The 14,216-nt window shown below is 34.7% G+C and overlaps 1 protein-coding gene and 1 long non-coding RNA gene across 2 annotated transcripts; both read right to left on the reverse strand.

Annotated features, from left to right (window-relative positions):
* Positions 1-1,633: 1,633 nt before the first annotated feature.
* Positions 1,634-3,139, reverse strand: LOC128550394 (uncharacterized). The gene is made up of 3 exons (XR_008368255.1): positions 2,933-3,139; positions 2,345-2,483; positions 1,634-1,970 (listed from the first exon to the last, which is right to left on the reverse strand). It is a non-coding gene; the product is annotated as an uncharacterized LOC128550394 (long non-coding RNA).
* A 762-nt stretch (positions 3,140-3,901) lies between these two features.
* Positions 3,902-13,798, reverse strand: LOC123537317 (uncharacterized). Its single transcript, XM_053528788.1, has 10 exons — positions 13,475-13,798; positions 11,118-11,299; positions 10,314-10,468; positions 9,486-9,628; positions 8,317-8,447; positions 7,781-7,922; positions 6,962-7,029; positions 6,272-6,418; positions 5,079-5,223; positions 3,902-4,431 (listed from the first exon to the last, which is right to left on the reverse strand). The coding sequence occupies exons 1-10, from the start codon at positions 13,536-13,538 to the stop codon at positions 4,361-4,363; spliced, it is 1,248 nt and encodes a 415-aa protein (XP_053384763.1). The 5' UTR covers positions 13,539-13,798; the 3' UTR covers positions 3,902-4,360.
* Between the last annotated feature and the right edge of the window lie 418 nt (positions 13,799-14,216).

A 14,216-nucleotide genomic window follows, 5' to 3' on the forward strand; every position in this document is an offset into this window, starting at 1 on the left:
TGACTTTTAAATAGCCTAATTGTTAGAATATGTTGAAAGTGGGAACCAACAATCAACTTCAAGGTCCTTTTGTACATGTAACAGCATACTGCCAAAGTATTGAATTTCCGAATGAGCAACCGACAGGAATATCCGCGTTGCAAAAACGCAGCCTCCTTAATACCCCCGTCACACATACGGCGCGGATAGCTACGTCTAGTCACGGATAGAAACGTAGTAATCCGTATCGATCCGCACCTGAGCCGTACCTTAAAGTAGTTACCCGTATCAATCCGTACCAATCCGTACGGCTCAGGTACGGATCAGTACGGATTATTACGTTTCTATCCGTAGCTAAACGTAGCTATCCGCGCCGTATGTGTGACTGTGGTATAAAGGCATACGCTGGAGTCTATGTATATGAGATGGGCGAAATGTTTACCAGTAATAGAATTTCTTCAAAAATTGGATATTAAAGGAAAATCGTCTAAGAAAAAACGATATGCAATAAATGTCATAGGTCATCAGTACTGAAAAAGAGCTATCTGCCCTTGAAAACGGCATTTCCTCCAATATCCAAAGATTGAAGAAATTTTATTACAGCAAAATTTTTCACCTTAAAACCAAAAGCAATAGCACTGTTTGCATTGAAATGTACTTGTTTAACATGTGCACAAAATAGATTGATAAAGTGAAACGTTGAAACAGTAAAGTAAACGAAATCAATTAATCAAAAGAACATATCAAAAGCTATATATTCAAGCAGTACCTCAATTCTTGTGTGTCCTTCGATTTGTACTTTTTTTACTTCAAACCGAAGAACTAATGTGTAATAGTGATCGTTTAAGCTTTAAATGGCAGAAAGAGGCCTCTGGTGCCGCTCAGTGCGTTGTATCAGGCGTTGAATGACAACTGGGTAAAACCACCAACCTTCCGTAAGCCAGTTGGCTCATATGAAAGAATTATGCACACCCCAAGCGATGAGGGCAAGTAATTTCGAAGTCTGTGACCTTACCCATCCGGCAATGAAGGCCCCATTTTCTTTTTCTTTTTTTTTTTTTTTTGTTATGTACATCTCAGTGAATATAGCATATATGATGCTAAATGATATAGAAATACAATGAAACGGCAATGAAAATAACATATTTTCACTGAATAGGTTCTTTCTATCCTACCACGACAATTTCAGTGGAGAAATACATTTTTTCTCGAAGTATAATCCACCAACCCCTGTACCACATAAACCTAACACAAGACTGCGCAAGAAGAGCAAAAACAACTTGCATTTTGTTGTAAAAGCCATCCTTATGAATTATAATTCAATTATGTGTATGTATCAATACCACTTTATTACCGTATTGACAATGGCCAAGTACGTACACTCTACCTTATCAGGTGAGTTAGGTTTAACGGCGAATCGACACAAAAAGGTCATATCAGCCGTGCCATGAGAAAACCACAATAGTGGGTTTGCGACCAGCATTGATCCAGACCAGCCTGCGCATCCGCGCAGTCTGGTCAGGATCCATGCTGTTCGCTTTAAAAGCCTATTGGAATTGGAGAAACTGTTAGCGAACAGCATGGATCCTGACCAGACTGTGCGGATGCGCAGGCTGGTCTGGATCCATGCTGGCCGCAAACCCACTATGTTGGTTTTCTCATGGCACGGCTCATATATCGCATAACGTCGTTACAACTTCATCAAACTGACACGTAATTTGCGCTGACTGTTTATGTTTTCATTGTCACTGGGGCGACATTTTGGACACATTGTTCTGTAGACTATCCAGTTTTCTTACAAAACTCTCAATTTTATCTTTCTAGAGTTGATTCTGCGTTTGTTTTGTGCCAATTAGAACGATGCGTAATGCGGTTTTTGTCACTTGTGTTTAGTGTATCAGGTTCTTGCTGACTGCCAAACCTAGACTTACAATTTTCACGCAGAATGTTAAAGCTGGCTACCATCTTTGGTAAGTCCGACAACAGTATTGCTGAAAAATATATTATCTCTTATATATCTGAAGTGTGGATGTATGTGTCTACAGCATTTCTAAGAACAAATATATAAAAATTTAATCAAACTGAAGTTTTCTCATGCAAGCAAAATGAAAGTAAAAGGGTTGGTAATTTGTTTGTGATTGGCCTACCTTGCGATGCGTAGCCCTGGCAGTGTTTGCAGTGCTCAATGCAACCAGGGAGTCTGTTCTTTCCTTTTAATTTTGATGGCATTTAATGAACAGACTATGAGTCGCCAAAACAATGTGACCTTTGAAAAGTTGCTGATGCTATACAGTTTTTGTTCATCGTTTACATTGCAGTATTAATTTGCTATTGAATGTTTACATCAATAAGTTGATCGTCTTACCCCCTAAGGAGGTGACGAGCATAGCCACACCCAAAGAATATCCCATCGCTGTCGCGGACGTTCTGCTATCTTCAGCACTTGTCTTTTTTCTAATGGTCGAGGAAAGTGATGATTTGTTAACTGTTAACTCTTTCTGGATCTACGTATGAAAAACAAAAATAACGAGTAAAGGGAGGTAAGAAGTATGATTTAATCTGTTTGCTCCGAGGATAGAACAAACTAACATTGATAAGTTATCAAATCAATCGCTGAATAGATTTGTTTATCTAGAAACATATGCAAATTTGCATGCAATGCAAAGCTTTGAAATTATAAATTGATTTATATATATTGACAAAAATATGTACTGTTTCTCAGTAATATGCCGAAAGTTTCAAACTGATCACAACTCTGGGTACTGGAGACTATTTATGCTAATATTTATCACGAAGCTAACTGTTAATAGATTTTGGAAAAATAGTATTGGAAAAAACAAAAGTACAATATAATGGGAATACTTCTTTAAACATCCAAAGGGCATGTTCTGTCTTATAGGAAAGAATTTTTGTAGGGCAAGAAATTAGAATCTCCACAATAAAACGTGAATACCTTCTGTGTGACATTCCTTAGGGCATCTTCAATCTGTGTATAGGACAGATTATTGTAGGGCGAGTCCCCGTACAACAAATTATACACCCAGCAGTCACACTCACATTCTTCACTTAGAGTGGGCGTTGTCTTCTCGTCAACTGAAGATTAAAAACTCATAAGCAATTAACAAAGTGTAATCAGATCTGTATGTTTACAAATAAAATTATCATTATACTATTTGTAAAGAAATAAATTCTTGTGGAAGAGATCAACAAGGTATCACATACGTATTTCACGTAGTGTTTTCAAATCAAGGAAGTTTTTCTCTAATGTGAATAAGATCAAATAAGCAATGATCATATCTATTTTATTTATTCAATATTATACACTTTGTGAATGGCAATGGCCTAGCTGTCCTTGGTGGCTTTTGGTACGGTTGAACCTAAGCTGGCACAAGAACGGAAGTTTAGGTTTAGGAGTACTAATAATTATTGCAGCACGGGCTGCCGTTTAGCGAGTTTGAATCACTGTCTAAATGTCACTTCCAGTCATTGATATGACACGGAGCGTTCTAATAACACTGCTGAATACGGTTGTGGTTATTGGCAAAGAATGCAGAACTCTGTCCTATACAATTTCTTTTTACTTTTCACAGTAAGATAAATTATAATCGAATATATTATTATAATATATCAGATTTATATAGCCAGCACGATCAAATGAGCCGTGCCATGAGAAAACCAACATAGTGGGTATGCGACCAGCCTGGATCCAGACCAGCCTGCGCATCCACGCAGTCTGGTCAGGCTCCATGCTGTTCGCTTTTAAAGCCTATTGGAATTGGAGAAACTGTAAGCGAACAGCATGGATCCTAACCAGACTGCGCGGATGCGCAGGCTGGTCTGGATCCATGCTGGTCGCACACCCACTATGTTGGTTTTCCCATGGCACGGCTCAAATGAGCTTTAAAAGGCCGCTACTAAGGTCGCCATATTCTTCTTCTACTAGTACAGACACAGAGAAATCAGTCCAGATGGACAGAGTTAGACAAAGACCAAAGAACAAAGAGGGAATAATCCTTTTAGATACAGGCCTGTCCGGCTTAGTTAGCCGAGCTCTTTGCAAAAGGCAGTCCGGTTCTTTAACGTGCTCGGTGTATAGTACCGATACACACGAAGCCGTATTTCCATGGGAAGAACTACTGTCTTTGGTAAAAGTACTGCTCTCTTACTTAGGTGGGAGACACACAAGGGCATCACAAAAAATTCTAGTGGCTGGACCAGGATTCGAAAACCGGATCTCTGGATTGACAGTCAAACGTATTACTACTAGACCACCGGCCCATGTGAATGTGCATTTTATCTTCCAGAATTAAAGTTAATTTTATCTACCGACCATATAGTGAGTGGATTGTTGCGAGTGTAGAAGAATAGATATATGAAATCCTTAGTTTATTCCTATACCTGTCCGCCACGAAGCCTCAATAGTGAAGAACTGGGCCGTTACAAAACTTTGTTCTGTAATAAAATTGTAATTCTATTAAATGGAATGCATAGTCCATTACGGTGTTCTTACAAATATTTTTACTTCTATTAAGGACAGAAAGAAGATATAAGTGTAATGATATACGATACATGTTAAGTATTTTCATGAGAGCTACTTTATTCGTCAGTATTTCAAAATAATTATGCTCTAAATCCCGTCCATTCTGATAAATTACATCAAATACGATCTTTCTTTAATTCTGCTGTCCTTAACTTTGCATATTCATCTTCTAATCTCTTCATTGTCTTTTAAATCTGTTTCTTGTTCAAATGCATCTACTCATTTCTTTTTGAAGAAAAAACATTATTATTTTTACACTTCATTTGCTTTGCTAATAAAATTTCAGAACAATGTTTATCGGATGACGCAGTCTTGAAAGAAAAAAATTGATAGAAAAGCCATTGATGACGTTATAACGTTAAGGTATTTTCACTACTTTTGTTCTAATAAACTCTATTTATCGTATCTGTCTTTGAACTGATTTTAATGTAAGCAATTTCCAAGACGTAGCCAATTGGGACGGCATTTTGGTACATGTTTCAACACTTATATCTAATTTTTCAATTTTTTCATTTTAGAATAAGCAAGAATAAGCATATATTAAGTATCAACTACTTACTTGCAATGGTTATTGTTGTCATATTAATTGGAAAGGTTGTCGCATTGTTTGTGTAATTATCGTAGAGAGAGATGTAAACACACTGTACAAACAGAGGCTCAATCTCAAATATGCTATATGAATCTGCAGCAGCAACACTGAAAGTCTGGATAAAAGAAAACATGTATTTCACAAAGTTTCGAAGACATGACTTTAGGTGTATTTCACGTCAATATCATTTCTTTACAAATAAAGCCACATTTATAATCATAAATAAAGATTATATATCTATAAGATGTTTAAAGTTGTATACTTGAGCAAGTAATGAAGATAACAATATGTCGTCATTGTATACATGCCCCCTGAAAATACTTACGAAAAAATCCTCAATTACAAAACAAAAATCGGACATTAACCTTCAGACATGATTACTTAATACATTATACTGGAGATATTTACCAAGTTCACTTTCATTTGCATAGGACCAGAAGGAAGAGTTGAGTCCACTAGGTACAGGTGCATGTACATGTCATATTCAAAAGTAAAAAGTTTAAAAAGTCCATCACTCCAAAAGTATTAGTTGTATAATTTCCTATAATATGCTGACCTCCAGTTTATTTTGATGATGTATATAGTCCGTTTTATTTGACCTGGCGGGGCGGAGTTAATCTCTGACTTATGCAAATAATGGTAATCTCAAAAAAAAAACGATCAAAATAGGTTGAACAATATAACTGTTTAATTCCTTAATCTTAGGTAACCAAAGACTAACAATCACATGGTCACATGTACTACATACCCTGCACAATAATTTAGTGGACCGTCGCGGAACCACGCCCCGCCAGGTCAAATAAAATGTACTATACCAAACCAATTTTCAAGATTAAAGCTGCGTTTCCATCACAAAGGATTTTTTAGACCAACACAAAGGGTTTTTTATGAAATAATCAAGATGGCTCATTAATAAATACTACATAGATCATGAAGTTTAAAAGTAAGCAAATGTGCTCCTTAAATATTGAAAATCCTACCTTTTCAATATTTTTTTATACTTTTCGTGACACACGTTTACTAATAAGCTACTATTATTTAACAAACTATTCTGAAATAAATGAGCGGTCCCATATGTAAGTCAAAAATGAGTTATCTGATTAAGAATAGATTCGAAGCTGTTATGAATTAAAAGCTTATTATCAAGTATTAGCACTTTCTACCTTTTGGTATGTAGAATTCCACGTGTTATTTCCATTACATGGTTGTGAACGATAATGAAGACTCATGCGGATAGATGCAGGCAAGTTGATAGGTGATATTGTCACATTGAAGCCATACAGGTGTATTGGCCAGTCATACGATATTTCCTATTAGAACAATTAACTACTCATTAAACAGTTTTAAAGAATTATATAAAGAATAACAGCAGGGTGAACGCACCGGGTGGAACAGTAAAAAGGCTTTAAATGATTGCCGAAAGGCATGAAGATCTTCGTCTATAGCAGATGATGTTCGTGTTTAGGTGTCCACTGTTATATCTTATACAGATTTCCACTCTCACAAGTCACCTATTCCAATACTTTAATATTGAAAAAAAAATGAAGGAATTACCTAATTTTAGCGTATATTTTTCTCCAGGTAAAGGATTTGCTCTTAGAAAATAGCAATGGTTTATAACTTGTCGCGAAAATTTACAGGGATATACTGATAAGTAAATGCAGCTACAAATGTAAATAGTTTACAAGAACAATCACAGACAAGGTTTTTCTTCAAGTTACATAACTGAATATTATCAACTGTAAAATTACCGTTTGGTAACTTATAAATTAGAATAAAAGATGTTGTTTTGTCCGAAAACTCGTTCAAAAAATTTGTAAAATATCTCTTTTAACTAAAGGCATATCGTTTACCTCAGTCTCTCCGTTTACTTGTACTTCATTCATCAGTATTAATGGTTGATCAAATTGTGACGCATCAACTGAAATTAAATAAAAATTAACTATCAATGATGAAATACATTGTATAAGTTAACGAAATACAATGTACTGATAACTGTTATTAGAAAGCTGTAATGTAAAACAATCTACGGATAAAAATAGTTCATAGTAAAAATTCCATTTAATGTTTAAAACTTTTGCTAGTACATAATAAATAAAAACATTTGAACAAGGCAGTTAAGTCGCCTATCAAGCAGTCACAGTATAATGGCATTGAGCCTCAAACACAAAAGAAATAGTCTACAGACCAAAATCGTCCTGTGCAGTTTGAAGGTTGTAGGGCTAACGTATCCAACGGTATTGGTACTGAGCGAAACGGGTTTACAGTTTCAAGGTCACAGTGTCACTGACCTATGACCTACTGACTCCAAACGTAATAGAGTTCATCAACTGTCTAAAGTCAATCACCTTTTGAAGTTTGACGGCAGACGTGCTTTATATATATATAGCGTTTTCAGTCTCAATGAATTTGTGACCTTAACTTTTGACTTACCATCATCTACTGATCACAGGCAGTTATCCTACCAGTAGGAAGTCCGAGAATATTGAAACCAAAAGTCTCTAGCTATTTACCATACAATGAGCAAAACAATACCACTCTTCTTTAAATGGAAAGGAGGGTGCATAAATATCGCATTCATGTTTTGAGACATACCGGTAACTTCATATGTGAAACATTGCACTACGCGGCAAGAGAAAAATCCATGAGAAAACAACATAATTTTAACTTACTATCTGTGTTAACGGCGTTGAAAATTGTAGCTGGAGGTAGATCCCCTCCACACATTTCTTCAGAGTTCCCTGCACAAGGTTCAGTACATGCTGTCAATGTAGGTCCACTAGCAGCCGCATCCAGACACGAACATGTTTCACCCTATCAAACAAACACTTAAGAAATGCGTATGAATGTAAAAATAAACTACAATTCATGTTCTGTAACTTGTAATATTCCTTATAATTTAACTTTTGACCCAACGATTTTTATCAAGTTATATAGCTTTAAAAGATTTATACATCCTGCAAAAGTTAGTCGTTGCTATAGATAGTATGGTATGACCTCCTGGAAATTACCGACATTGATCAGACGGACAGACAGTACTGATATATGAAAGCTTCAACAAAACATGTCAATACGCAGAACTACTAGACAGAACGTCAAAACTGTTCACAAAGCATAGTAGTGAAATATTTATTTCTTTCATCAATTTTTCATAAATATGGTTATAAATTATTATGACGAAAATGACAAAGAATTGAGCTCCACTTACATGAACACCGCCATGTAGATAGTTCCTCTCGCGACAAAAAGCCGAACAGTAAATGTGCGATATATTTGTCTTTGTAATGTTTACTGAAAACGGGTTAGAGTCTTTGTATGATGCATAACAATCATCTGGTGCTAAAAAAGGGAAATGGAAATTCTAAGGTCATTCTTATCTTGAAACATGATAACGCAAAGCAAAAGAAGAGATAACGCGACATAAAATAATTCCATAATTACTGAAATAGAAATCCGCTTCAGCCGGTGCTATGGTGCGTGAGGGGTGTGGCACATTTCATTATCTCTCATGAAAAGACTCAGTCAAGCCGAGTGTACTATTTTATTGTTTGGTTGTGTTCTGTGCTTACAAAGGAAATTTTAAAAGGTTCCGATACAGTAACAATACTTCATTAATTGTTTTCAGTCAGGTATGCACAATTATAAGAGTAAATGAGAATAAAATGCATGTTTTTACGCTTTGGTTGTGTTTGAAAATCGTTTTACAACAGGCATTGGTGGTTGCTACGTAAATAATGCGACGTTAATATAATTAAGTATGCGGAAAAAAGCTGAATATCAGAGTAATGCATACTGAATCTCGGCTGTCATTCATTTATAATTCATCGCAGCATGAAATTAATGTAATGTCAGTTTCGTATAGATTCCATATAGATTCCATTTGCACATTGACTGCGTTAACTACTATTTAATCCATTGGGTATTAATTTTGTTATGCCACGAAATACGACACTTGCAGACAGAAAAATCTTAATAAGGCAAATGAACAGGATAGGCATATTTTCTATAAAATTATGGTATGATTTTTATTCATAATGTATTCTAGAACATGATAGCTTTTAGATAATTATTGAAAACATTAATCCATCTATTAAGCAAATTGTCTTTCACATTAATTTATATTCAATTCAAAAGTTGAAAAGAAACGACTATTTACATAAAAAAGAACAAATGTGTCACGATCCTAGCAACAAGATGATTTAACATGCAACATGTAAAATCTAAATTTTACCAACGAATCGTTCTATTTTGTTTTTTAAATATCTAATATAACTAAATATACATCACGCAGTGTGAAAAATTAACACAAATGTGGTAAACCGCTTACAAATCCAGAAACTTGTCCTGTAGTGCTACTTTATCAAATGATTTTCTAACCTGTATGTGAAGCTGGTAACAGTGCGAAATTTCGCCCTTCACCAACTATAAAAGCAACGGTCCCATTGGCCAGTTTCAAGCTAGCTGCATTGTACCGTAGTACATCCAGACTGTTTTCTGACATGGTAAAGCCTACGCTGTAACTGATATAGAAATAATTGAGCCGCACCATGAGAAAACCAACATTGTGCGTTTGCAACCAGCATGGATCCAGACCAGCATGCACATACGCGCAGTCTGGTCAGGATCCATGCTGTTCGCTTTCAAAGCCTATTGCAATTAGAGAAACCGTTAGCGAACATCATGGATCCTGACCAAACTGCGCGGTGGTCTGGATCCATGCTGGTCGCAAATCCACTATGTTGGTTTTCTCATGGCGCGGCTGATATCACCTATCACATTAATTTTCCAAATACAATTGAAACTCGGTAACCTCAAATTCCAAGGGATCTAGAGCTTTTGGGATAACCGAAATTTGACTTAAACTGATATTGTGTGCATATATTTTCGGAACGGGACTTGGAAAATGTCTAAAATAACCGAATCTTTGAGATCAAGGGGGTTCGAGATATCGAGTTTCAAACTGTTTTGGAAATGTTTTATAATATATTATAAAATGTTGATTTTGTACATGCAATGTCAATAAGATATTCACTCATAGTCGTAACTAATTTGCTATTTGTGTTATTATTATTTCCTTCTGGTCTTCCACGCCATAGTCTTGTACAGTTATAACAAAAAAATAAACTTTCTCATTGATAAAAATTAGATTACTAGTTTATAATCATTAACTGATTCAATGGTGAGATGATGTTATGAATCTCGAACCTTGTGTAGGAATGGTTAAATTCGTATGACAACGCAGGCCATTTCCCTCCCCTCGCTTTTGACACATTGTACCAGTCTGTATGTGAGAATCCTGCCGAGTTAAACTTTACTCTGAATATAATGGTGCCATCTTTATTTCTGTAAGTCACTCTTGTCTGTCAAATAAATAATCTTTAAAACGATCCCTGTGTCATTTGATATAAATTGATGGAGACATGGAATTAGCAAAACGTCAATTTCAGTTTCTAATTCTTTTGTTATTTTTCAAGTTAAGTTGTGTATTTAAAAACATCGAGGGTGTAGTAAGAGTCATTGATATACAATTTAGTGCATATGGATAATTTCATAGATTTTTATAAACTCTTGGCATTGTTTCAGGCATGAGTGGCTACTCTGATCGAACCACAGAGCTTCTGAAAGCCAGCTAAATGGCTTCCTCACATCAAGAAGTTTAAACCCTGGTTGCGAGATTTCGAACCAACATCACTGAGGAAAAAATGATCGGAAGTCAGCGACCTTAACATCTTGGCCAGAGAAGCCTTTATTCTTAGGTAATGAAGACACCTACTGGAGGCATTGAAAGGTTCTACTGAACATACAGAAATCAAAAGAAGAAATAGATACTGAAATATATTTCTGATATCATTAAATGAAATACTATTGACGTTTCGGACGGTCATTCAATAAGTATATAGTACTCATTATTCATTTTTTATCCTGAATGTAAACGATTTAACTCTATCAAGTGAAATATTTTTGCGGTTGATGATATCTTTTCAAACATGTCGTAATTAAAATCCTTACAATATCAGGCGGATTGCTAGACCAGTTGTCAATAAATGTATTCCTATATCCTCTTGTATCTGTCTTCAACAATTTATTCACCGTCGTGTTTGTGCCATTATTATAGGTACTGCTAGAGTCTCTCCAGACATCAGAAGGTGCCACATTTTCGTCACTGCTCAGCCATAGCAATATGTTGTAACCTAAAGAAAATTTTGTTATCATTTCTTAAGTACAGAAACTGTATCAACTTTTTTTATAATTCTAAATGAAACATATATGTATAAGGAACATTCATTTTCTTTTTTTAATCATTTTCCATCCATAATAATTGTAGCTTTTATCATCACTATTTGCGAAAACGTTTCGGCCCAAGGCCTTTATCAAGGTACATACACCAGTCTTAGATTACAGCAGAATATGTAATCTAAAACTTGTGCATGTGACTTGATAAAGGCTTTGGGTCGAAACGTTGTCGCAAAGAGTGATAATAAAAGCTATAAAATAATCCCTATGGATATTTATTAAATATACATAATAATTGTGCTTTTTTTAATAATATGACCAGGCGCTCTACATAAGCGTTATCGATTAAATACGCAAAAGTACTTTAATGCATTTCTTTACATTATTTGAGCCATTAACAAAGATATGATCATTCTTACAATAACAATAAACTCCTTACATTATTCAATAATTTGAAAAAAAACAGATGGTTATATTTATACACGCAAACTTTCAAAATTATAGTCCTCCAAGTTCTTATATTCCAAGTCGTTAGGCCTACTATAAAACACCTAAATTATGATATGAGATGAGTTATTTTCAGTTCATTACATAAAATCATTTCATTCATTGCATAAATTTAATACACACATGCATTTAATTAAATCCTTAAACAAAATAAAACTGTCTTAGGCGCACACGACAAAATACGAACGCCTAGCTATAATACTAAATTCAACAACCTGTGTACATGTATATTAAAGTATTAATGTGTCAGAGGAAAGATTTTTCATCCGCTACTCCTCCTTGTCACCTTATTTGTACTACTTTGCTTATGTTTATTATTCACACAGCTATTAAGTGTATTTTCATTATGCACAGTTATATGAGTTTTTTATGTTGCTACAGACGTGATAGTCAAATGCTCTTTATTCTTTAACATACTATGGTATCCCTTTCTAAAAATGTTTATTTAATACAACTCTCAGTTGAACAATTCAATTTTAAGTCTCCGTCCTTCGTGATTTCAAACCAGTTCAATCTTTTTCTCTTCAGATACCATATTATCGTTGGTCTTAATAGAATGTCTCTATTTCTGTCGTTTAGGCCTCTCTTAAAATGAGAACACTCCTTTTTCCTTTCAGATAACGTAAAGTACTCATTCATAAAGTTGCTGCAAAATATGAGATGTTGGAAACTATTACAGTTGATTATATAATAGCAGGAAGGAAAGCGATGAATTAAACAGTCAATTTTGTTATAACTGGGTAAAATGATTAATACCCTACCGTATCACTGTGTCAAAGGATTTTAGAAAATTATTTTTGTAATGCTCTGAACTGTATAACTTGAGTAGAAATGTGCTTTGTGAGGGGTCGATCTTGAATCATTGTATTTCCTGTTCCATGTTTTTGTAACTATTTTCTGAAGGGTCATACCGTTTTTTTTATTTTCAGGAATTCTAGAGAATTTATGTTATTTTCGTAACATTAGAACTAATGCTATAGTATTGGCTCGAAAAATAGAGAAATGTTGTTTTGTGATGCTTAATTGTACATTTTTTCATTTAGATTATGTTTACTGTCCTAAGATGTGTATCCCTTTTATTTATATCACGAGCAGATACTGAATTAGTTTGTTTCTTTTAAAATAATTGGGTAGGTAATTCTATTTATCGCCTATGCATTTAAATACAATGCAAAGTTAGACAAAGGGATAGTATGATTGACAAGAAAATGACCCCAATTTTTGAAAATTTATGGAAGTTTCACAACATGTAAACATGTAAAATAACTTGCTCTTATTACATAAGCGTCTGACCTAATAAACATTTAATAACACATGATAGTCTTAGTTACTGGTCGAACTACGGACATTACACTCTTTTCGTGTTAAAACAACTGAAAATTGGATTTTAGTCTTCACAATCCGTTTAATGGCAGCTCGCCGTTACCAAATATTTGCATGTAATTAGATCATACATAAACGCAATTAAATCAATTTATTTACATGTAATCTTTAACTTTTGAAATTTCCGAGAATATATTGCAATTTTCTTATGTAAATCCTTCGTACCCTTTTATCAATGATAAAAGAAATCGTTGGTTAATACATTCCAAAGCAACAAAATATATTTAATATTCAAAATCTACCTGTATATCCACAATATGAATGTCTTGTAAGTGTCAAAATTAAGATGATTTTACATAATTCCATTGTCCTCAGTTAATAGTTAGTAGTAATTCATGCATTCCTTTCAGAGCATTCCTTTGGTCTGTAGAAATTAAAGTGAAGCTGAATATTAAAACTTATATTAATCGGCGCGTAAAGTATGATTTAATGATCACATTAGATTATATCAAAATCAAAAACCGTAGTGATACAGTGCTAATTAAGAATGTTTGCCAGCTATTTTCACGAACTTCAAAGGCACCAGATGATGAGTGGAACTAACATAAGCGCTCGGTGCAGAATTCTTTGACAACGTCAGACTGTCAATATAACTGCATTAAAACTGGTGAGTGCGCATCAATATAGGAATTATGTTCAATTTAACACAAGGGCGATAGGACAAAACCAATAGACAACATGGATATCTTGTTTAATTAATAGCATAATGCCTGTTACCAAGTGTGCTGTAGAGCTGATTAATGTGTAGAACTTATTCCAGTCCGTCTTGACGAGTTGGTTTAACGATAGAATTTTTGTTCAAAGACCAAAGCATTCGCACCTCAAAGAGGTTTATATCCTGCTTTCTGTGCGGATAGTTGCAAATACATAGGCAAGCTGAGAACCAACTGTTGCAATAGATGAAAGTACTTTTATCAGTATATGAACCGCACCATGAGAAAACCAACATGGTGCAATTGCGACCAGCATGGATCAAGACCAGCC

Source organism: Mercenaria mercenaria, chromosome 17, assembly GCF_021730395.1.
Source record: "Mercenaria mercenaria strain notata chromosome 17, MADL_Memer_1, whole genome shotgun sequence".
NCBI lineage: Eukaryota > Metazoa > Mollusca > Bivalvia > Venerida > Veneridae > Mercenaria > Mercenaria mercenaria.

Excerpts from the sequence above, each read along its gene's own strand:
- LOC123537317 (XM_053528788.1), bottom strand. The coding sequence starts at position 13,538 with ATGGAATTATGTAAAATCATCTTAATTTTGACACTTACAAGACATTCA. Across the intron at positions 9,629-10,313 it reads TTTAACCATTCCTACACAAG|TTACAGCGTAGGCTTTACCA; the intron begins GTTCGAGATTCA and ends TTTCTATATCAG. Across the intron at positions 5,224-6,271 it reads GGAATTCTACATACCAAAAG|ACTTTCAGTGTTGCTGCTGC; the intron begins GTAGAAAGTGCT and ends TCTTTTATCCAG.